General features: G+C 30.7%; 5 protein-coding genes across 6 annotated transcripts; 2 read left to right on the plus strand and 3 right to left on the minus strand.

The window, feature by feature from the left end:
* Window positions 1-3,456: 3,456 nt before the first annotated feature.
* Window positions 3,457-5,767, minus strand: LOC124539784 (cell growth-regulating nucleolar protein). Of its 2 annotated transcripts, none has more exons than XM_047117137.1 (2): window positions 5,578-5,767; window positions 3,457-4,840 (listed from the first exon to the last, which is right to left on the minus strand). In XM_047117137.1, exon 2 carries the CDS (start codon window positions 4,723-4,725, stop codon window positions 3,673-3,675), a length of 1,053 nt encoding a protein of 350 aa, XP_046973093.1. In that variant the 5' UTR covers window positions 4,726-4,840; window positions 5,578-5,767; the 3' UTR covers window positions 3,457-3,672. The 2 variants fall into 2 exon arrangements, with proteins under 2 accessions (XP_046973093.1, XP_046973092.1); XM_047117136.1 differs by lacking the exon at window positions 5,578-5,767 and adding an exon at window positions 5,057-5,534.
* A 35-nt stretch (window positions 5,768-5,802) lies between these two features.
* On the plus strand, window positions 5,803-15,848 carry LOC124539719 (melanotransferrin). The gene is made up of 16 exons (XM_047117060.1): window positions 5,803-5,977; window positions 6,164-6,363; window positions 6,558-6,680; window positions 7,182-7,343; window positions 7,899-8,032; window positions 8,413-8,579; window positions 9,017-9,161; window positions 9,358-9,555; window positions 10,676-10,775; window positions 10,998-11,180; window positions 12,278-12,448; window positions 13,099-13,268; window positions 13,453-13,596; window positions 14,008-14,195; window positions 14,639-14,798; window positions 15,229-15,848. The coding sequence occupies exons 1-16, from the start codon at window positions 5,920-5,922 to the stop codon at window positions 15,497-15,499; spliced, it is 2,574 nt and encodes an 857-aa protein (XP_046973016.1). The 5' UTR covers window positions 5,803-5,919; the 3' UTR covers window positions 15,500-15,848.
* LOC124539720 (telomerase reverse transcriptase-like) lies at window positions 15,723-18,286 on the minus strand. Its single transcript, XM_047117061.1, has one exon. It carries the CDS (start codon window positions 18,008-18,010, stop codon window positions 15,875-15,877), a length of 2,136 nt encoding a protein of 711 aa, XP_046973017.1. The 5' UTR covers window positions 18,011-18,286; the 3' UTR covers window positions 15,723-15,874.
* A 340-nt stretch (window positions 18,287-18,626) lies between these two features.
* Window positions 18,627-21,527, plus strand: LOC124539800 (glycerate kinase). The gene has a single exon (XM_047117154.1). It carries the CDS (start codon window positions 18,802-18,804, stop codon window positions 20,263-20,265), a length of 1,464 nt encoding a protein of 487 aa, XP_046973110.1. The 5' UTR covers window positions 18,627-18,801; the 3' UTR covers window positions 20,266-21,527.
* LOC124539801 lies at window positions 20,251-21,865 on the minus strand. Its single transcript, XM_047117156.1, has 4 exons — window positions 21,608-21,865; window positions 21,416-21,527; window positions 20,795-20,899; window positions 20,251-20,675 (listed from the first exon to the last, which is right to left on the minus strand). The coding sequence occupies exons 1-4, from the start codon at window positions 21,703-21,705 to the stop codon at window positions 20,295-20,297; spliced, it is 696 nt and encodes a 231-aa protein (XP_046973112.1). The 5' UTR covers window positions 21,706-21,865; the 3' UTR covers window positions 20,251-20,294.
* Between the last annotated feature and the right edge of the window lie 334 nt (window positions 21,866-22,199).

Here is a 22,199-nt window from a genome sequence, read left to right on the forward strand (position 1 = left end):
TTGTTTTTTTTTCTGTAATTCTAAAACTCCGTAAATATTAAATATATATATTTTATATCTTGTTGATTTTCAACAGAACTTCCTTCTATTATTTTACTTTATAGCTTTAGAATATATTTTATTAATAGACGCCACATTACAATTAATATATGATGTAGGTTTTATAAGAAAAAGCCAAATATTTCACTAGCCGTGTGCCCGAGGGGATATTCCAACGGAAATATTATTTGTAAATTCACCGAATTCACATAAGTGTCAGAGTTCTTTAGTAACATGCATTCCAGATAGACCATATTAATTGTAGTCCTGGTAATATATAAATGTCCAAAACTAAAGTGTTGTTACGGATCTACTACAGGCCAAAGACCTCCTTCCTCTCCCTTTTCGAGATGGTTTTACATTCTCTGTAATGAGCTAAGGTTAACATTTTACGAATTTTGAATTTTGAAATTCTTGAGCTATGGTAAACCTTATCTTAAAGCCAATTTCCATATTTTTAATATCAGAAAGGACGAATTTCCAAACACATATTCATCCCCCATTTAAATAAAGCCGTGAGTACAAAGTTTAATTCGGTTAGACCAATAAATTAGCCTGTGCGCTTTATCATTGAATCAATTTATAATGTATCGAATAGATCATGTCAAACTAAACATTAAATTAATAATAAAAATTAAAAAAAGCTTGTTCTGGACGTTTTCAAATCGATATCGATATCGAGAAAGGATAGATCAGTTGGCAAATGTTTTTATCTCAAAAATACCACAAAATAAATCCTTAATTACCCGTGCGGAGCCGGGACGGGTAGCTCGTAAATATATAAAGAGAAACATTGCTAATTACGCCGCGTAGGTACAACGTAATAAGCTCGACCAGCTTTATTATTTCTAGCTCACATTAAAGGAAACTCAGTCGAAATTATTTTACAGATTAGTTGCTCTAATTGTTTGTGGTTTCTATTGTGCTCTATGCCTTGCTCTATAAAAGAGCACTATCGTCTATTAAAAAAAAAAAATCTATTTTATTCTAGTCTTATTTTAGGCTCCTCTCAATAAATGTATATTATACATTGTTACTTATTCTAGTATATTGTTTTTTAAGAAGTAATGCCGACTAACTTATCAAAATAGAACGTGTTTAAATTCACATTCATCTCGTTATCGGTGGTAAAGGAAACCATTGTGATGAAACCAACATGAGTCGGATCATGATATAGTGGTATATGTTTATCCGCCAACACGAACTGGGGCTTTGTTGCAGTTTAAGCTTCAAATCTCCTCTTTAAAGCTGCGCATCCACCAGAGACACGATAAATAAGCAGCCTAAAACGAAGCAACATCCCATAAAACATTTATCGTAGTTAATTTGCCTTATTTTTCAAATAATACGTTTTTAGATAACCTACTTCTCTCTTTATTATCGATAATTATGTGAAATTACAGATAAATCAAGTGATTAATTTGATTTAGATGTATCTTTCTTGTAAAAAAAAAATTAATCTTAACCATTAATAAATAATAATACACTAACAACAAATCCTAACGACTGTCATAACAAACTTACATCTTTAAACTTTCAATATCCTGCTATAACTTTACAGATTAATTAAATAAAGTGTGAAGTGGAAATTACATTAGATTAGACAAAAGAACATTTCTATTTTGTCGACAAGAGCTCTTCACAAATCAAGTACAAGAGGAGAAAGCTAGTTTTGATTTCGGCTCACCTACTTTGTTTCAGGATAATTATGGTGTGTAATTTTAAGATTATTAATTTTGTTACAGAATTATCATTGCCTTTGAGCAATAAAATATCTATTAAGCTTTCTATTTAAAATGTACTTATGAAGAAAACATATCAAAACTTGAGAATTCCTTGCAAATTTTATAATACAATATCGACTTCTCTTTTACTTATATTTTTAACCGACTAGTGACTATAACCTACTGTTTATACTAACGCCAAATATTTAATTTTATCAAAATATATTTATAATAAAAATGATTTTTATGTACACTTATTTTTGAAATTCGAATACACATTATATACCTACTTAAAACTAATAATAAAAAAGAAATGAACATTAAACAAATACTATGCAACATTGTAACATTCACAAATATTACCTACCTTGTAATTTGTATAGACACAACAGTATTATAGTTACGAATGAGTAGTGAGAGATATTATGAAATTATGTAAAAACGCAAATGAATGCAGGTTGGAACAGAACAAGTGCTAAATAAAAACGAGCTTCATTTTCACACTTCTCAACATGCATTTTAGGACGACGCTTTATTATGGAAATGTATTACGTGCTTATTTTTTGTTTCTGGTTTTTTTTGCATAACTTTTTGTATAATATTGCAATTAACGAGTTTTGCATTCGTTTTGTTTAAAATATAATAAAAGATTGGACGAAACGGATGGAAATCACCTAATTTAAACTCAATTAATAAATATTTATGGTGAGAGATGTAATTATTTTAATATAACTATATTGAATTAAATAATGAATCGTTTGCTTGTAGATGACATACATATATTTAAACATTCAGGAGTAAATGTTAATTAAAATCGGCGTAATTTCAATAATTAATACCTACTGATCTTATTATACGTATACTTTAATTTTCGAATTATTTACAATTGTTTTATAATAGTTGTACAAGTTACAACTACCTATGTACTTATTACAAAAATTGTATTTAAATCAGTCGACTTTTACTTAACGTTGTTTTTAGATCGTAATAATAACTACCTATTTCCTCAACGTACCTTGTATGCGTTTGAGAGTTTCCAAGTAACATTTGTAGTATATAATAATAATTCTAGTCTCTGTAATATTTCGAAACATACAATGTTGACTAAACGTAAATTAAAATTCTACAATTCGAGGTCTTTTATAACTACAGCGTTAGTATATACAATAAAGCAGAATTAATGATTTAAATTTTATATGGAACTAACGAAAATATCAATAATTCTTAATTTTACAATTTTTAATAAAAAAAAATTTCGCCTTTAGTAATATTTTCTCACATCTAGTATAAATTTAGCAACTATGTTTTTCGTACAGATATCGCTCTAAGAAGTTTGCTCACAAATAATTCGTGATCATATGTTTCAGTCTTGTCATACTACTTATCAGATTTCCTATGGGAATTGGTAGATGTTTTTATATCTAATACAACTCGCTCGTGAAGCGAAGTGAAATCCTAATAAAAATTACATATGTTGAAATAAAACCATTTTGTTAGTTTTCGTTGAGAACAGTGATGGTCGCACAGTTGCTAGAACACGTAAATGTTTTCATAAGGTCAAATATATCATTGCAACCAATTGTGTTTTTTTAACCTTCAACCAACTTCAAGTAATACAATTTTTGATAATCACGTGTTATGATCCTTATGAATATCTTAAAGGTCTGTAAAAATTAAAATAAAAAGTCAAATAATTAATGATCTACAATATATTTTGGTTTCTCCAATTTGTAGGATATACAAATACAGAAAATTACACATTGAGATGCAGTAAATTTAATAATATGTTAGCTTAATCTACGAGAAAAATAAGTATAATATTCAGGCAGTGTAAGTCATTGCAAATTATTTACCACAATTGCCTTAAATCCTTAAGTAATATTTTTATAAAAGTGTATAAAAGGAGTTTTTACTCATCTTCTTCTAGGAGCAAAACTCTATTTTTATCAACCCTGACATTGGGTGCACTTCTCAATTTTTTAATAAATTTATCAGCAATTCTATCATCCACTTCATTCCCTGTATATTCAGAATATTCAGACAAAACTTTTTTCTGAAGACGCTTAAATGGAAGTTCATTCCCTTTTTTCTGTAAAACTGACATAATTACAGCGTGCCAGTTGAATTTTCCATTATTTTCTGACACCTCATTCTCACTTTTAGCAACATTCTGATCATGAAGACAAATACTCTCATCTGCTTCAGCAGTAGCAAGTTCTCCCTCCATTTTTAACTTCTTTTTAGTGGCTTTTACTTTAACCGACACATTTTCTATATCAGCATTATTGACAGCTTCAATAACTTCTATTGTTGTTGCTGTGTCTTGTCTCTTTCTTTTCTTATTTTTATCTTTTCCTTCAACAGGGCCATTTCCTTCTTCATGACCATTTTCAATTTTATTCTTGTTTTTCTTACCTTTTTTTGGCACTTGTATTTCTTCCTGGGTCACTTCAGCTGGTGGAGCTTCCGCACTTTGTAATTCTGCTTCATACTTCTTACGTTTTTTTTCTTCTTTCCTTTGCTTTTTGGAAAGTTTTTTATTGGGCTCCTCTGAATCACCATTCTTAGTTTCAATATCTTTTTTGTCCTCATCAGCTTGAGCCTCCTCCTCATCTTCTTCCTCATCATGATTTGCAACACCATTTTCTTTTTTACCATTTGGTATACCACCATTTTGCTCCTTACCAGCAGAACCATTTACCTTAGGTGCATCAGTCTTATCTTGTTCATTTTTATTTTTATTCTGTGAATTTAAATTTGACAATTCTGATAACTTTACTGATATTAAGTCCCAAGCCTGATCAATATCTTTGGGGTTAGTTTTTTGTCCACAAACATTCTTTACAAAGTTTATGAATTTAGGTTTCTTCCTAGGAGTATTATTATGCTTGCTTATAGTCTCTATAATTCTCAATACATTCCCAGATGCATTCTTTTGTTCATCTAAGACGGACTGTAACATTTCCACCCATGCATTTTGTTTCTTTTCACCCTTCTTTTCTTTCGGAGTAAATCCTTTTCCAGAGTAACGTTCTTCTTCAGTTATACATTTTGTATGAGCTTCATAATCACTTCCTCTGAAAAATATAAGTGATTAATTTACAAATGTATTTCAATATATATATTTGCTTTATTCCGTCTATTTTTTTTTTAATTTATTTGTATTAGATTAATTAAGAATCCAATATTTAAAATTGTGTATCAAAATAGAAATAAAAAAATTCGAATATAAAATGTAAAAACAGTTTTATCGTATTTAAGTTATGTCTATATTTTCTAATTGGTATACTTACAAAAAGTCTTTAAAACAGTCCATGCAAGATAAGTTAGGATTTTTATTTCTGCATTTTGTGTTATAGTGTTTTTCAACCTTAGGCTTTTGAACTGATTCTCCACAATGACCACATGTAAAAACAACCATATTCACTAGTAAATCGAATGGACAAAATCAAAACAATAGATTGTATTTTGTTATTGAAATATGTCACGACCTAAATTTTTGTTTTTGGGAAGAGTTGTCAATTATATAAACAATTTATAATAATATGTTTGTAACATGTGCAAGTTATTTTTTTAATTAACAGTTTGATGTTTATTTGGATTTTTATTCACACGTGCTTTTCAAAACACGCCACAATTTTCGAAACCGAATTATGAAAATTTTCACAATGTCAAGTTAAATGTCAATTGTCATTTGACATTTTCGTAGTAAGAAATGTTCAAATATTACCGACGTGTAGAAAACAATTACAATAAAAATATTTATTCTTTTGTTAATCCTAATAGTTATTACTATTAGTAGTACTACTTAAACCTTTTTTATTTTCTTGATAGTTTATAGACCTAGTTACAGAACCTGGAACAATTTGACAAGAAATAATATGAAACCTTAGTTTTTATTCACAAATTGTATAATTGTAGAGAGTTTAAAATTAAACACAAATGACAAAAATTAAAAATATAACATAAAAACAAAATTAAGTAAGCTGTTGTTGAGCGTTGACGAGATTGACAATTGCTACTTGACACTTGACTCATACTTCATTTAAGCTAACGACTTCACGCTTAACAATTTTCAAAGCTTTGAGGTTTCGGGTGTGTCCAAAATATAACTTTGATTCTATAATTGCTTAATAACAATGATAAAATAAACAAAATGAAAATGAATACTGATTGCAGTTGTTTATTTTTGACTTTACTTATTACTCTAATTAGTAAGTATTGAACAAACATTAATATAAACTTAGCATTTCAAAACTTTCATGTTTTGTATGATAAATTATTAAAACGAAACAGTACAATTGATGTCTTTTATTATCAGTATAATATTCTTTATTCCCTTATCGGAATAATAACACCATTAAATAATATCCATAACACTATATGTATTTCAATTGTAGCCTCTGGCGCCGCTAATTTCTTCGGCAGTGAGTCAATCGCCAACGATAATTCATACCAACCAAAAGTAGAAGGAGAAGATTTTATAACATGGTGCACAACATCGATACCCGAACAAAAAAAATGTTTGAAACTAGCCAATATCACAGTGCAAGACAAAGGCCTATTTGGTCAGGATTATATTGAAATACAATGTAAACGAGTAAGAAACGATTATTAACTCATTTATACTCTATAAATATTTCATAATTATACATTTTAAAATGTTACCATTTAGTTATTAATAATTATGTGTTTTTACTATTTAGTTACCTGTTCTGTACTCACTACAATAATTAAATTGTGTTGTTCATGTATGAAAAAGCACAATTAAGAATTTGTAAAATCTAATTACAGGCATTTGACACAGAAGAGTGTATGACATGGGTAGATAGAGGTGAAGCATCCCTATTGGCATTAGATGCAGGAGAAGTGTATGTTGCTGGCAGATTTCACTCCCTAGTGCCCATCATACAAGAGGTATGCAAGCTAATTGAGCAATATGAAGTCCTAACCTAAAGTATATTTATTTTCCCTTAAAAAATAATATTCTATTAGTAATCCTCACTCTCTAATGATTCCATAAACTGATGATGATAACATTTTAGAAGATATGTTTTTTATTTCATATCTATTAATATGATCCACTCTATACCCATAATTTTTATATTTATAACATAAAGTTCATAATTATAGATCACACTAATATAATTCTAAAAAGTGCAGTGTATAATTAATATAGTTTTATTTATATAAATATTGAAATAAAAGAGGTGGTACTCTTAGTGGATCAATTTACAAGTAATGTCTAATTCAAAGTATTGAATATGTATCACAAATATTTACATATGTGTCATAGATTTTTTTTTAATTGAATATAATACAATGTAAATATATTTACACTATGTTAAAATTATTCAGTGAATCTATAAGTTAAAATAATTAAATTATCTATAATGTTTATTTATTTTATTTCTTAAGCTATATGGCAGAGGAGAACCTTACCAGTATGCTGTAGCAGTCATTAAGAAAGGAGGCCTACCAAATGTTCAGCCTGGCATGGGCCTACATGGCTTGAGAGGTGCCAAAGCATGCTTTCCCGGGGTTGGATCACTAGCTGGATGGGTCATGCCAATACACACTGTAAGTATTGTTATTTTTAATATCAATTTTAACATATACTGCATCTACAAACTTATTATTTTAATTATATATGTAAAATGACTAATCCCATCAAAAAATTAAATTTAAAATGAGAGCCAAGTACTATATTATGAAATAAGCCTTGGTTGTTGACTTCAATGACAAAAGAAGTGAGATCGAAATGGCTGCCAAGTTTTATGGCCAGTCCTAAATATATTTCTAACTACATAAAACATATTTCCAGAACTTAGGATAATATATTGTAGCTTAAGGTTTGACTTGGCTTTTTTCTTAATAAAAACAGTTTTAGTGAAATTTTAATAACTAATTTGCATCTGTATAAATTAATTTGTGTAATATATATGTATTGTAACAACAAATAGGTCAGAAACATTATGCAATGCTATAACAATAACACTAATTAAATAATTATGAGTAAGTTTATAGTTTCATATTTTGTCCATGCATTAAAGGAATCAATAGATTAATGAGTTACAGTAGACACTTTTTATTAATGTCCTTTTTTTGTTTTAATTATAAAATATTTGTTTGTAGTTGATGAAAGAAGGTGGCTTGAAGATAACTGACTGTAACAATCATGTGAAATCAGCTGTGGAATATTTTGGAGAATCATGTGCTCCTAATTCTTTAAAAGACATGTACAATCCTATTGGAGATAATTCTGATAAGTATGTTTGCTATTTTTAAAAAATAATTTGTAAGCATTTTAAAAAATAGAATAATATGTATTTGTTTTATATGTGATATATATGTGTGATAAATGTTTTAATATACTTTACACATTCAGAGATGCGTATTTTAAAAGTTTAGTGTTAGTTATTTACCAGTAAACTTTATTCACACCTCAATAATAGGTTTCACAGATAAATGCATATTTTTTGATAATTAGTTTTTTTTTTAATTTATTTTTTATAACAATTATAATCTGAGTAATAAATACTGCCTCCTAATATTATAGCTATTGCGTAACTTTACTGCATCCATTGAAATGAAGCATCCCTCTATGTAAAATCATTGTTTTGTTTATTTACATAGAATTATTTTACAGGTTATGTAAGCTCTGCGTTGGTGGAGCAGGTGTACGGTGTACATTAGCCGACCCACATGCTGGATATGAAGGAGCATTGAGATGCTTAATCTCCAATGGCACTGGAGACATTGCATTTGTACGTGACACAACTATACAACATGCATTGCTGTCTCATAAAATATTAGGTACTTTTTTTGCTATGTAATTAAAACTATAGTCACATTCTAAACATACATTTTGTAAAGACAAATAAAAAACATTGACATAGAAATAACACTTAGAATTTCGGGGAAGTTGCTATCGGAAGTGCACACTAGTTGAGTGAAAAAATCTTTTATTTCATAAATAAAGTTATAATGCTAAAGTTGTAATGCTTCTATATTGAATAAAGTTATTTGAGTTTGAGTTTGATATATATATATGTTGTTACGCAGCAATTTTTTTTGTGTAAATGATAATTTATTAGTAATTAATTATTATTTTTTTTTTTTTTTTTAATTATTATTTTTACTTTTTATTTTGTACCAAGTGTCATGTTGTCCCAAATAAAAGTGTTCTTTCTTTCTTTCTTTCTTTCTTTCAATTATGTTTAGTATTTTGATAATTATTATTGTATAATCAGGTGGTGTGACTGAGGACAATTTCGAGTTGATATGCAGAGATGGTTCCCGAATGCCAGTAGTGGAGTGGGAACAATGTAACTGGGGTCGGGTACCCGCTGATGCCATTGTCACTAGTAGTGCAGCAACAGTAAAGCAGAAGAAAAAGTTTGTATATTCACTATTTTTTTTATCTGTATACACTAAGAAAAAAATTTTTAATGTCAAGTGTAATGTATCTTTATTTATGTCTTCAAGATATCAATATAATGCTCTTGCTTTGAAAACATTGAAATATTAATTACCAAACTCATATTGGCTTATAAAACTCATAAATATTGCTTAACAATTAAATTATTTGCAGATACCAAAACATGTTGTTGAAGATATTGGAATTATACGGGGAACCAAATCCATTTAACAAGATATCCAACCGCACACTTGATTACCAGCCCCGTGACCCATATGGTAACTTGATAACAACCACTGAAAAATCTACATACCAATATAACACATATAGAAAAGAGAGTGGAGAAAGACAGTTCGATACATCAAATGAAAAGTAAGTTATAATTGAATATCTCTTTTTAAAATAATTGCCAAGCATTGAGTGTAGTCAGTGTTGGGCATTAATCAAGCAATTGTTAATTATTTTATTAATTGACTAAAAAAGTAATTGCAATTAAATTAATCGCAATTACACTTTTAATTGCACCTTGCAATTAAATTAATTTGATTAACGTATGTCAATTGCAACTTACAATTAAAATAATTGCAATTAACTTTTTTAGTTGTTTTATAAAACAATTAAAACTAACAATTAACTTTATACATCAAAATGTGATTAGTAATTTTTTAGGAAAATTAAGCTATAAGTATTAGACTTCAGACGAATAAAAATGTGGTCAAAGACTCTAAGTTTTAAGCTTATTTTTTCTAAATGTCTCTTTCCACAGAAAAAAGTGTTTATTTTTATATTATATAATATAAAGTTGCATTGATAAATATTTCTTCAGCGTAGGTATAAAACAAAAACATTTCAAGTCGTCGTTTTCGCTCAAGTCTTTATATTTTACAGCAGTATTTTTAATTGTTATTTTTAATTAAAATTAACAAAACAATTAAAAATTAATTAATTGTTAATTGTTACTAATACAGTTAACAATTAAATAATTGTTAGTTGTGATTTTCCACAATTACAATTGATTAATTGTTAACTGTAGTAGTAACAATTAACAATTAATTAATTGTTAATCTTTAATTTTAATTGCAATTAAAATTTGCCCAACACTGAGTGTAGTGAACATGTAGTTCACTACACTCAATGCTTGGCTTTCTATGTGAGAATTAGCAAAATTACAGATCTTCATCACCAGAAATATTTTAAAAATATTATTTAACCTCAGCATTATGTATTATTTACTCTTCGTTTTGAAAACATAAAAAAATATTTTCTCTTTTTTCATAATATAAGCTATATTATCAAGCTTTTTTGTTAACATCGGAATTTAAAGTAATACTAAGGCCTTCGGCTAAATTTATCAACATTTTTTTATCGATGTTGTTACGGAATCGATACGCCCAAATCACGATTAACACTCGGGCAATTTAAAAATAAGTGCAGAAGTAACAAACATAATTGATTTACATGCTGCACGTTTTTAAATTTCATTTCTTTTCAGCATATCGCCATTTAGACAAAGATTAGATCCATCCGGACATCCCATTGAGACACAGTTTCAACTGTTTCAATCTGAGGGTACCACAGACTTGTTATTACAGGTAAATAGATAGTTTCATAACTAATATAATTTTACCTGACAAGAATTATTTTAACTGACAATCAATTTGATAAAATTTTACGAACAAGCTACATTCATTTCATACCACTAAGGTTATATCTATTTTAAATAATTTGTAAATAAGTTATATAGTATCCTAACTGTCCTTTTTATTTTTTTATTTTTTTTTAGACTATAATACTTTTTGTTGTCATTCAAACAGGACGCAACTATTAACTTCCGGATCCTCAAAGAAGATCAGCAAGCAGCCCAGCATATATTAAATAACAAATTAGTTGGAGATCAAGCAGAGAAAGCAGTAGTCGGTATACGGGATTGTCCCGTGAAGAGAGCTACACTGTGTGTCACTAGTGACCAAGAGATGGACAAATGTGTTAAAATGAGGGTAAACATATAATTTATTTTTGGCATGAATATTTTCTTTCTACTTTTGCCGCAAGAACGAACTCATGAAAATTTTTCTAGAAATCATTAATACAAGGTGTGAAAATCACTCCTATATCATAAGCAAAAGGACGTAACATGGTTGACGCCGTATTAGCGGTTGATGTAGTACTTTAAACATGTTATGGGAAAATCTATGGGCGAAAGTGGCAACTTATCATCAAGTTTGTTTTGTATGTACGGAAAAAATATTAATGTTTTTATGAGAAAATGTGATTCTCATAACATTGGTACAAGGAACAAATACAATCTTGTTAATCCTGTTACTTGACTGCATATAGTCAGTAACTCTTTTGTGGGGCAATGTATACGCTTCTACAACAGGATCCCAGAAAGCGTTCAAAATGCTTCTGTTGCCAAATTAAAAAAAATTGTTAAGGAACGCTTGTGTGCAAAAGGTTATTATACAATTAGCGAGTTTATGTTTGATAGCACACATTGGGAATGAAACGGTCGCCTCCTGGCTATTTCTAATCATATACTATGTGTCTTATTAATTTGACAAAATAAAAGACCTGCTCAGTTTCTTTCGCCGGTTCTTCTCAGGTCAGGGTGTTCCTTTTTCCGAACCGGTGGTAGTGTTTATTTGACAATCAATAAGTATAGTATGACACAAATTAGATGTAGCATCGGAAAATGCAATGGAATGAAAATAAAACCGATTACTGCCGATTTACACAACCAATAGAAATAGCTCCCTATCGCGCCATTCGACGCTATTCGTCGCTATAGATTCACGCGTCTGAGAAAGCAAGTACATGTAAATCGACGCGTCAAATTGACGAATATATTAGGTCATGTGATATAACAAGTTATTACGTTTGTGCAAAGACCATATTCGCATGAGAAATAAATATTGATAATTTGGGATAGCGTACTCAATTCGGGTGTGATCGGTTTTACGAATTTTGCCGATGCGACATCTAAGTTGTGTCGTACTATAAGTGTGATGCTTCTATATTGAATAAAGGAATTTGAGTTTGAGTTGCCAGTTCGTGTTCCAAATATGAAATATTACAAATTATTTGTCGCTCGCAGGTGGCGTTAAAAGCGGCCTTCCTGTCGCCCACGCTGGTGTGCTGGCGCGCGCACAGCATGCGGCACTGCGAGCGCGCCATCGCGGAGGGCACGAGCGACTTCGCGATGTTCGACGCGGCCGACATGCTGCACGCCGCCTACCGCCACCGCCTCGTGCCCTTCATGCAGGAGGTGAGCGCCGTCTATCCCTCCCTCTCTATCCTCTTACTTGTCAAGGCTGTCTCGCTCTCACTCACTCGTAAAGAGATTTGTCACTTTTTTCCCTTACTAGTCCAGGCTGTCTCGCTCTAACTTTCTTACTCGTAAAGAGATTTGTCACTTTTTTCCCTTACTAGTCCAGGCTGTCTCGCTCTAACTTTCTTACTCGTAAAGAGATTTGTCACTATTTTTTGTCGTGGGATGCAGTGACGTAGCTAGGTGAGGAGGGCCCCGGTGCATATACAATTAATCGGGCCCTCTCCCCCACTTTCTCATCCCTCTTTAACTAATAATTACCCTTTAAAGTTATAGATACCAAATAAGAAGTCTTGTGTCGTGATTTCCTAGCTTCAGAAGCTTAAGGTTTAGTTTAGAGGGCCCCCTGAACTCCGGGGCCCTGGTGCACTGCACCTCCTGGCCCTACGATAGCTACGCCACTGGTGGGATGATTATATTTTTCCGATTAATCCTTAATTCATTATGTAATTGAAAGAATTTGATCACTAAAATTATTATCTTATATAAATGTTATCGTAATCTAAAATCGCTCTTACCCTACCTAACCTACCTTAATTTGAATCGAAACGCAAGAATTTTATATGTATAAATCCTTAATAAATCAGATATATTCGAGCGGGGACAACTGGTACTACGCGGTTGCAGTCGCAAAGGAGCAGGATCCGGACACTGATCTGACATACTTACGCGGCAAGAACACTTGCCACACCGGTATCGGGATGGCAGCTGGATGGGTCTATCCTTTGGCCTACCTTATATCAAACGGATGGATTCGGTGAGACACAGATACGATTTCATTTTCTTCATAGAAAATTTAAATATAATGTAATAGCTGAAAATCTACCAGAATGAGATTATCTAAATAGTAATTAAGTAACGAGATATAGACAAATTGTATTTGTTATTTCTTAGAATTGTTTTTCCATGAGAGACATATTAAAGCGTTACTTATCTTTCAGTTCATATGGCTGCGACGGCGCACACGCGGCCGCCCAGTACTTCAGCAAATCCTGCGCTCCCGGCGCTTTGAGCAGCGAGTACGTGGATTCTGGAACCGTACCTCATGACAATTTGTGTCATCTTTGCCACGGAGCTTCATTCCGGTAGGTGTTTATATTATTTTTATATCAATAACAAACAATAACAGCCTGTAAATTCCCACTGCTGGGCTAAAGGCCTCCTCTCCCTTTGAGGAGAAGGTTTGGAACATATTCCACCACGCTGTTCCAATGCGGGTTGGTGGAATACACATGCGGCAGAATTTCTATGAAATTTGTCACATGCAGGTTTCCTCACGATGTTTTCCTTCACCGCTGAGCACGAGATGAATTATAAAGTCAAATTAAGTACATGAAACAGCGGTGCTTGCCTGGGTTTGAACCCGCAATCATCGGTTAAGATGCACGCGTTCTAACCACTGGGCCATATCGGCTCAATTTTTATATATTACATAACAAATCGATTTGCAATCTGTATCCCAGTAACAATGAATTAAATGGCCAATTCGTTCCCAGTCGGTGCCGTCGCGACGCCAGCGAGGACTACTACGGGCACGTGGGCGCTCTGCGCTGCATGGTGGAGGGGGGCGGCGACGTGGCCTTCGTGCGGCACAGCGCGCCCGCAGAGGTGTCTGGCGGCCGGCGACGCGAGTGGTGGGCCAGAGACCTGCTGCCTGACGACCTGCAACTGCTGTGTCCTGACGGTGAGTTGAAGGTCCTACTGACCAGCTTAAAAAAAAAAAAAACATCACCTAACCGCGCCTGTTGATATTTCAATACCTAAATGTGTGCTTATTGTAAAGGTTAATAATGATACACTATGTTAAATAAGTACCACCAACTTCCACATCCAGACAGATCCTACCACCAATCATAAATTTATAATCATACTAATTATAGCCTAGTATTAAAAGGGTCAATATTGATATGTAACACTTTTTTTTGTCTTAAAAAAAGTAAAAGTGTGGTTTGTTTTATATAATATATGCCTTTTTTGTCTAATATTATTGATATTAGTAATATATTACATGATATTCTGTATGTGGCGGTTACTTACAGATACAAAATAAGTTATTATTATATTATAAAAAATTAAACTCTTATTACTTATTGTTAATTAATAAAAACAATACATTGTTAATGACAGGTACTCGTGCGAAAATGCACGAATATAAACAATGCAACCTCGGCAAGGTACCTGGGTCAGTGTTGATGGGTAGAGCTAATCACACCGAACTGGACACCTACTCTAACCTCATGGTGTACGCACAGCAGCTATATGGATCAACTGCGTCTGATGAGTTCAGGTACTTTACATATAGAGTTTAACTTACACTAAAGAATTCATTGAACTGTTAAATAATATAGGCAAAAACTATACATACAGTTTCAACAACAACAGTCTGTAAATTCCCACTGCTGGGCTAAAGACCTCCTCTCGCTTTGAGGAGAAGGTTTTGGAACATATTCCACCACGCTGTTCCAATGCGGGTTGTTGGAATACACATGTGGCAGAATTTCTATGAAATTTGTCACATGCAGGTTTCCTCAGGATGTTTTCTTTCACCGCTGAGCACGAGATGAATTATAAAGACATATTAAGCACATGAAACAGCGGTGCTTGCCTGGGTTTGAACCCGCAATCATCGGTTAAGATGCACGCGTTCTAACCACTGGGCCATCTCGACTCATACATACAGTTTATTTACACACATTTATATATTTGTATTGTTGCAGCTTTAGCATGTTTTTATCGCAACCTCCATTCGCGGATCTCATATTCAGCGACGCGGCCGTACGTCTTAAGCCCCTCCCACACACCGAACGTTCAGCAGAAATCATAGCGGGCAAAGCTCTGTCCAGAGCGGCCCGCATCGTCTCGTGTGACGCCCCACAAGCTTCATACTACATTGCTTCGGATCCAGACTTTCTATCAAAGGCGTATACAACTGGAGTGGTCGGACATGTGATTGCAATTGCGTTATTTGTCGGCGCATTATTACGATAGGAATAAAACACAATATAATTATATTTTTTAGATATTACAGTTTCTTTAGTAGATAAGAACTAATGTAATTTCGTCCAGCCAAGTGCCTGATATGCATAGTACTTTATTAGATTTAAATGTGGATACATAAAAAGCTTTAAATTTATTTTGAATTAACTTTTAAAATAAATATTACACAATAATTGTTTGATGTGACAAATCAAATCAGAAGCTTCTTTTGATATTTTTTTTCTAATTGTTTTTTGAACTGATATTGTATTTAATTGATTCCGTCCAAATGAATCTCATAAGTGTTAAATAACATTATATGTGAATGTATATCTATTTACAATAAAAATATACGTTTTTTTTTAAATAATTTTATTTTACATGAATTCATTGATAAAATTTCTTATGATTAAAACACTGAACACCTGGTGGTAAGTCATTAAATTTTTTCATAATTATCTTAAGATCTGGCCTTTTACAAATTTCTCTAATTGCTTGCATTAGGCTTTTACCATTGTTACAAATTCTACTGGAGTGGTCCCTCCATTTTCCATTTATACAATTAGTCCTGGCTAACTCAACATTCACATATGGGACTAAGACATTGCATTTAGATGTATTTTGCGCGCATAAGAGCAGAGCTTTAAAAGATAAATATCGAAAATGATTGATGCAGTATTTAAAAACAAAATCTGTTGGTCGATTGCTTTTCAAAGTCTGTATTATACTATTACAAAGTTTAACAGTTACTCTATTTTTATATAATGCTAAATATTGTGACATCTGTTCCACATCACAATAAAGGGCTAATATTGTGCAGAATTTATTAGCTGAAAGACAGAATGTTACAAAAACATGATGCCATATTAATTCTTCATTGTTGTGATAAAAATTAAAAATGTGACCATTAATTTGAATTCCTGACTGCCCTATCCTGTTCTCTAAAAATTTACCTAAATTTCCAATTGCTGCTGAAAAGCTAATTTTATAACACATGTCACCAGTATACACATTATTTGCTCTGCTTACTTCCATATTAACAGTATTATAGCTGTATCCAAGAAATGTTATTTCTTGGCTAAATTTGACTGTTGGATGTTCAAAATTAACAAATGTTTTTATAAAGTTCACATTCCTATAATTAGACAATGCCTTTAAAAACAAGTGGGCATCTTCTAAAGAATCTGTTATATACAAATAATCATCAACCACTCGTATAAATAACTTAAGATCATGATCTTCCCTTTTGAGATGTTCTGAAAAATATATTTCATCTAAATATGAATAATACAATTCAGATAATGCTGGTGAATATTTATATCCCTGCACCAAACCTTCTTTCCATTCATAAATTGTAGAACCTGCTCGAATTAACAGTGGCTTTCTAAGCTCAGCTACAATTTCTTTATAATGTTGAGCAAATTTCTTTTTTTTGTACAATGATTTTTCTCTCTTTTGAAATTCTACATGCCGCTCACAAAGAATCTTTAAAAGCTTTTCCTTACTGATAGATCCAAAAGCATTACTGAGATCTGTTTTCACAAAATATAATTTTGGTTGATTTTTTTTAATCCACAGTGTATATAAAGCTGAAAATAGCCTCTCTATTTTTTCATGCCTTTTACCAGTTAATATATGTAGAAAGTGCAATTTTTCTTTAATTTTATATTTCTCTGATGTACTAATTGATTCATTCTTATATCGAACAATGGGTCTAAAATCATCATTAGATTTTAAAACTAAATGCAATTTGGATATCTCTCTTTTTAGCATTTTCAATTTTAATCTTTCTTGAAGATTGTATTTTGTTTTCACCTTTTTGCCTATGCAATATGGTTCAAATCTGCTAATTATTTTTGAAATAATCATATTTGACAACCTTATATCATAGAACCTTTGCCACTGATTCTTTAAAAAGAAATGTAGTTTGTTTTCATCATTATCAAATTTACAAGTGGTAACATAAAAATTTAGAGATATTATTGCAGATAAAACAATTTTAAAGATCCAGTACAAAATATGGCAAAGTATTTTAGAAGACAGTGTTTCCATAATAGTGTTCCAAGGAAATCTGGAAAAATCCCAACTTTTAACAATATAATTTTCTAAATATAAGAATTGATTTCTCATGCTATATATTATAAGTTTCGTACACTTGTTAAATATTTTTTTGTTATGATTGTTCCCAAAAAAATTAGTAGGGATTATCTTCACCAAGGCAATACTACAACTTTTCAGAACATCGTCCCTATGAATTGTTTGCAAACTATGTTCAACATCTTTTATTATTAGATCATTTTTAAAATCTTGTTGGCAGCAACTTTTAATATTTTCCCTTATTTCAAACAATATTTCCTTAAGTTCATTAGATAATTCACTTACTAATTTTTGATCTTCGAATATATTTTTAAGAAATGCAGTATCATTTCCACTTCTCAGATACTTTGAATTTAATACATTATTGAATGACCTTACATTTTGCTTATTCACAAAGTATTGAGAAAAACAAATAGGATTACTCATTTCTTAATAAACTTTAGTTAAGTGCGACACAAAATTCACAATTAAGACTTCACTAACTATTGTAAATATTTTTAAAATTTTGCGGCGACTTGTCTAAACTTGTGTCGGTCGCGTTTCGAAGAGTTCATTTTAGTTTTACAAAAAACATTTATTTTTACAATTAATTTCATTTATGTATTTTTGTACTATAAAAACACAATATTATTTAAAGGAATTCATTTTCTATATTTTTATTAAGCATATTATTTAAAATAACTGAACTCAGTATACTAAGTACCCGTAGTTTCCAACGAAACAAAACGTTTCAACTGTCACATCACTGGACTGAGGACTCAAACCGCAAACGTCAAAATTCAAAAATTAACACCTTTATTGGCAATTTTTAAAATTTAAATTTTGTCGAATGAGATATTTCCGTGAAATTAATTGCAAAATGGGTACTACCAAATTTATTCTTTGTAAAAGTATGAAGCTTACATATTTATTAATTAATATGAATATTTTTTAAATTTATATCACCTGTATAAGTTTTTATTAATTTACTTTTCCAGTAAAAAAAACTTACTTACTCTTAGTAGTTAAGTAATAAACAAAAAATCAATTGGTCAACAAAGTTTTCGATTGGTTATTCGAGTTATTATTCGAAATAAGTGATCAATTCCAAATTTCGTACTCATCACTATTCCCCGATTATTATTGTATATATTAATTAGAAGTTTACAGTTCATACTTCATATATCTTATCAGTAAATATATGTAAAAGTGAATGTTATTTGAATATATTTTTCAAAATGTCGAAGGTTATTTTTTGTGACTTACTGCAGATATTCAAAAGTAGTGTATCAGCTGTTCTACCTGAAAATCTTATCAAAAAGTCTATCAATTATAGTCCTGTTACCCAAAAGTTATCAATAGGTGGTGAAAATTATAACCTAGAAAAAAAAAATGTTTATATCATTGGTGCAGGAAAGGCTGTACAAAATATGGCCATTGAAATGGAAAACATGTTAAATTCTAAAATTAAACAAGGTATTATTAGTATACCAACAGGAAGCATAAAAACTAAGCTATCAGAAAATAATAATATACAATATCTTGAAGGAGCTAAAAACAATTTGCCTGATGAAACGGCTATGACAACAACTAGAAAAATAAAAGATCTAGTATCAAAATTAACCCATGACGACTTTTTATTAGTTTTGTTATCAGGTGGTGGATCAGCACTATTATCCTTACCTAAGGAGCCAATTAATTTGCAAGAAAAAACTGCATTAATAAAAAAGTTGGCAAACTCAGGTGCTGATATTAAAGAACTTAACACGGTTAGGAAATGGATCTCTGATATAAAAGGAGGCAAGTTAGCTATGTATGCTGAACCTGCACAAATTGTGACCTTAATACTATCTGATGTTGTCGGTGACCCTATAGATATGATAGCAAGTGGACCTACTGTTCATCATGATGATAACCCCATGGAAGCAATAAATATAATAAATAAATTCAAACTATACAATGATCTTCCCCTATCAATTAAAACAGTTTTGGAAGATAAAAATCATACAAAAACATTTCCAAATGACAAAGTTAAAAATATTATTTTAGGGTCAAACAAATTGAGTATAAAAGCAGCTACATCAAAGGCTTATGAATTAAATTATATGCCTATTGAACTATCTAATATTGTTACTGGTAATGTAGGGGATTTAGTTCAAGAATATGTGAACTTAGTCAAAATATTTTGTGATTTTAGAAATGGAAATGATAACATCAGCATCTTGCAGAGTAAATTGAAAACCTTAAACATACCAGGCTTCAATTTGAATTTTGCTGAAAACACTAATGAACTAAGTTCAATAAGGACAAAAGATTTGTGTTTGATACTTGGAGGGGAAACAACAGTCAATGTTAACGGGTCGGGTCTGGGTGGTAGAAATCAACAGTTAGCTTTGGAATTCTCAAAAGCTTTGAGCTATTCAAGTAATGAATTTAAAGATCATGAAATCTATTTCCTGAGTGCAGGAACTGATGGTATTGATGGACCGACTGATGCTGCAGGAGCTATTGGACATTTAAATCTGATTTCTGAATGTAAACAAGCTAATATTGATGTTGATATGTATATAAATAATAATGATTCCTACAATTTTTATAAGAAATTTAATAATGGTGAACTACATGTAGTTATAGGCCATACAAATACTAATGTGATGGATATACACTTAATAATAATAAAAAAAGTGTGTAAATCAACATGATTTAATATACTATAATTACGTACATATTTTTATAATGATGGTTTAAGGAAGAGATTAAGTTTATTCTCTTTCTCTTTTTCTTGTTTTAATTTTGTAGCCGCAATCACAGCTGTTTGACAGAGACCAGCAAATTTGTCCTTCTTCTTCTTGCTATTTTTTATTACCTTTGCCTGTACTTTAATGGTACCAGGTAAGGTGTTTTTCTGTTTATTTAAAGAAAATGCAATTTTTGATTTACAATACACTTCGGACTGTAGCTTCTCGTCAATTTTTAATTTAACTTTTTTAATTTTAGGCTTCACTGGGTCCTCAGCAATTTCATCATTTTGTTCCTCTTTTTTATTTTTTGTTTTACTGGGTTTTAATATGGGAATTTTTACACTTTTGTTGCAAAACGAACAAATATTTTCCTGCAAAGTTAGTATATAGCTTTTATTATATGAAATAATAAGAAATTATCAGGTCTTATATTTATGCTTGTATATTTTTGTAAAAATAGGGTGGTATTAATTATATTTATAAAACTTACCATTTCATTGCTATAGAGTAAACTTTCTCTTTTATATGGTGCCTTATTTTTGATATTAAATCGAATTCTTTTTCTTTGCCGTTTGCTTAATTTAATAGGTTTTATCTGAAACATTGTAACATATGAATGGCATACTTTGAATTGCCGAATAGGATGTTGAATTTCAAACTACTGACAAATCTGACAACTACCAACATACAAGATGTATAATTATAACATTACTTATGATAAATAAATATTTTTATACAGCTACCCTAGCTGTAAAATTTTTGTGTTATAGAATGTAGCCCAATGATATTCTAATAAACAGATATGTTATACCCATACTAAACAACAGAAAAAAGTGTGCCATGCCGGTGACCGTTTATTTAACATTTCGTTACAAGTATAAAGGATAGCTTGATAAAAACAATAAGTAAATAGGCATAATTATGATGAAAACTACTAGAAAACGTCCCAATTAGGACGTTTTTGCGCGTTAATGACATATCTGTTTACTAGAACATCATTGATGTAGCCCTACCAGAATGACATAGTCATATCAGTCATATAATATGTATATACATGAAGTGCTTAGTGCACACATTGATTTTAGTTGTACAGTATTTATAATAAAATTACCTTTGTTTGAGACTTACTGTCCCACTCAAGACAACAATATGAACATCTACTTTTTTCAGAAAACTGCTTTTTTGGTAATCCATAACCTCTAGTCATTTCTTTACATCGCATCCTGTAGAACGCAATTACAAGTTATTAACTACTTGTGTATTTTATTATAGCTTTTTTTATTTCTACAAGGATTATACTTACAAATAATAACTTCTCAACTTATCATAGCTGTCGTTTATTTTTCTTGGAGCAATAACTGAAGCCGCATTGACCAGAAAACCAATATGCTCTTCAGTCATTGTCAATGAAAATAAATTTATGCTTTGTTAATGAATTTCTAGAACCTTAAATAATGTATATTTGTTATTAAATAAAAATATTTTTGTAGTATTCGATTATAAAGTTTAATTTATACACATATTGACAAATCAACCATGCTCCAATGACAAATGACAAAAATATTAATGACGTTCCATGATTTTTAGAAATGTCGATTTTCGATCGATATTGTATGAGCATCGATTCCAAGGTAAATATCATATTGATATTAAATTACAATAGATTTAAGTTTAAGTAGTATGTGTGTAAGTAGTATAGTATATGCATTCAATTTGATGATGATCTTTGCTTCCATGTTCACCGAATCGTCGTCCGGTCGACAGTCAATTGTTATTTATATATATATTTATTATGTATGTATTTAGTATGTATGTATAATGAAGGCCATACATATATTATTACATTATCTATTTATTTATGACAAACTATTGTATTGATATAAATTGATAATGTA

Source organism: Vanessa cardui, chromosome 23 (genome assembly GCF_905220365.1).
Source record: "Vanessa cardui chromosome 23, ilVanCard2.1, whole genome shotgun sequence".
Taxonomy (NCBI): Eukaryota; Metazoa; Arthropoda; class Insecta; order Lepidoptera; family Nymphalidae; genus Vanessa; species Vanessa cardui.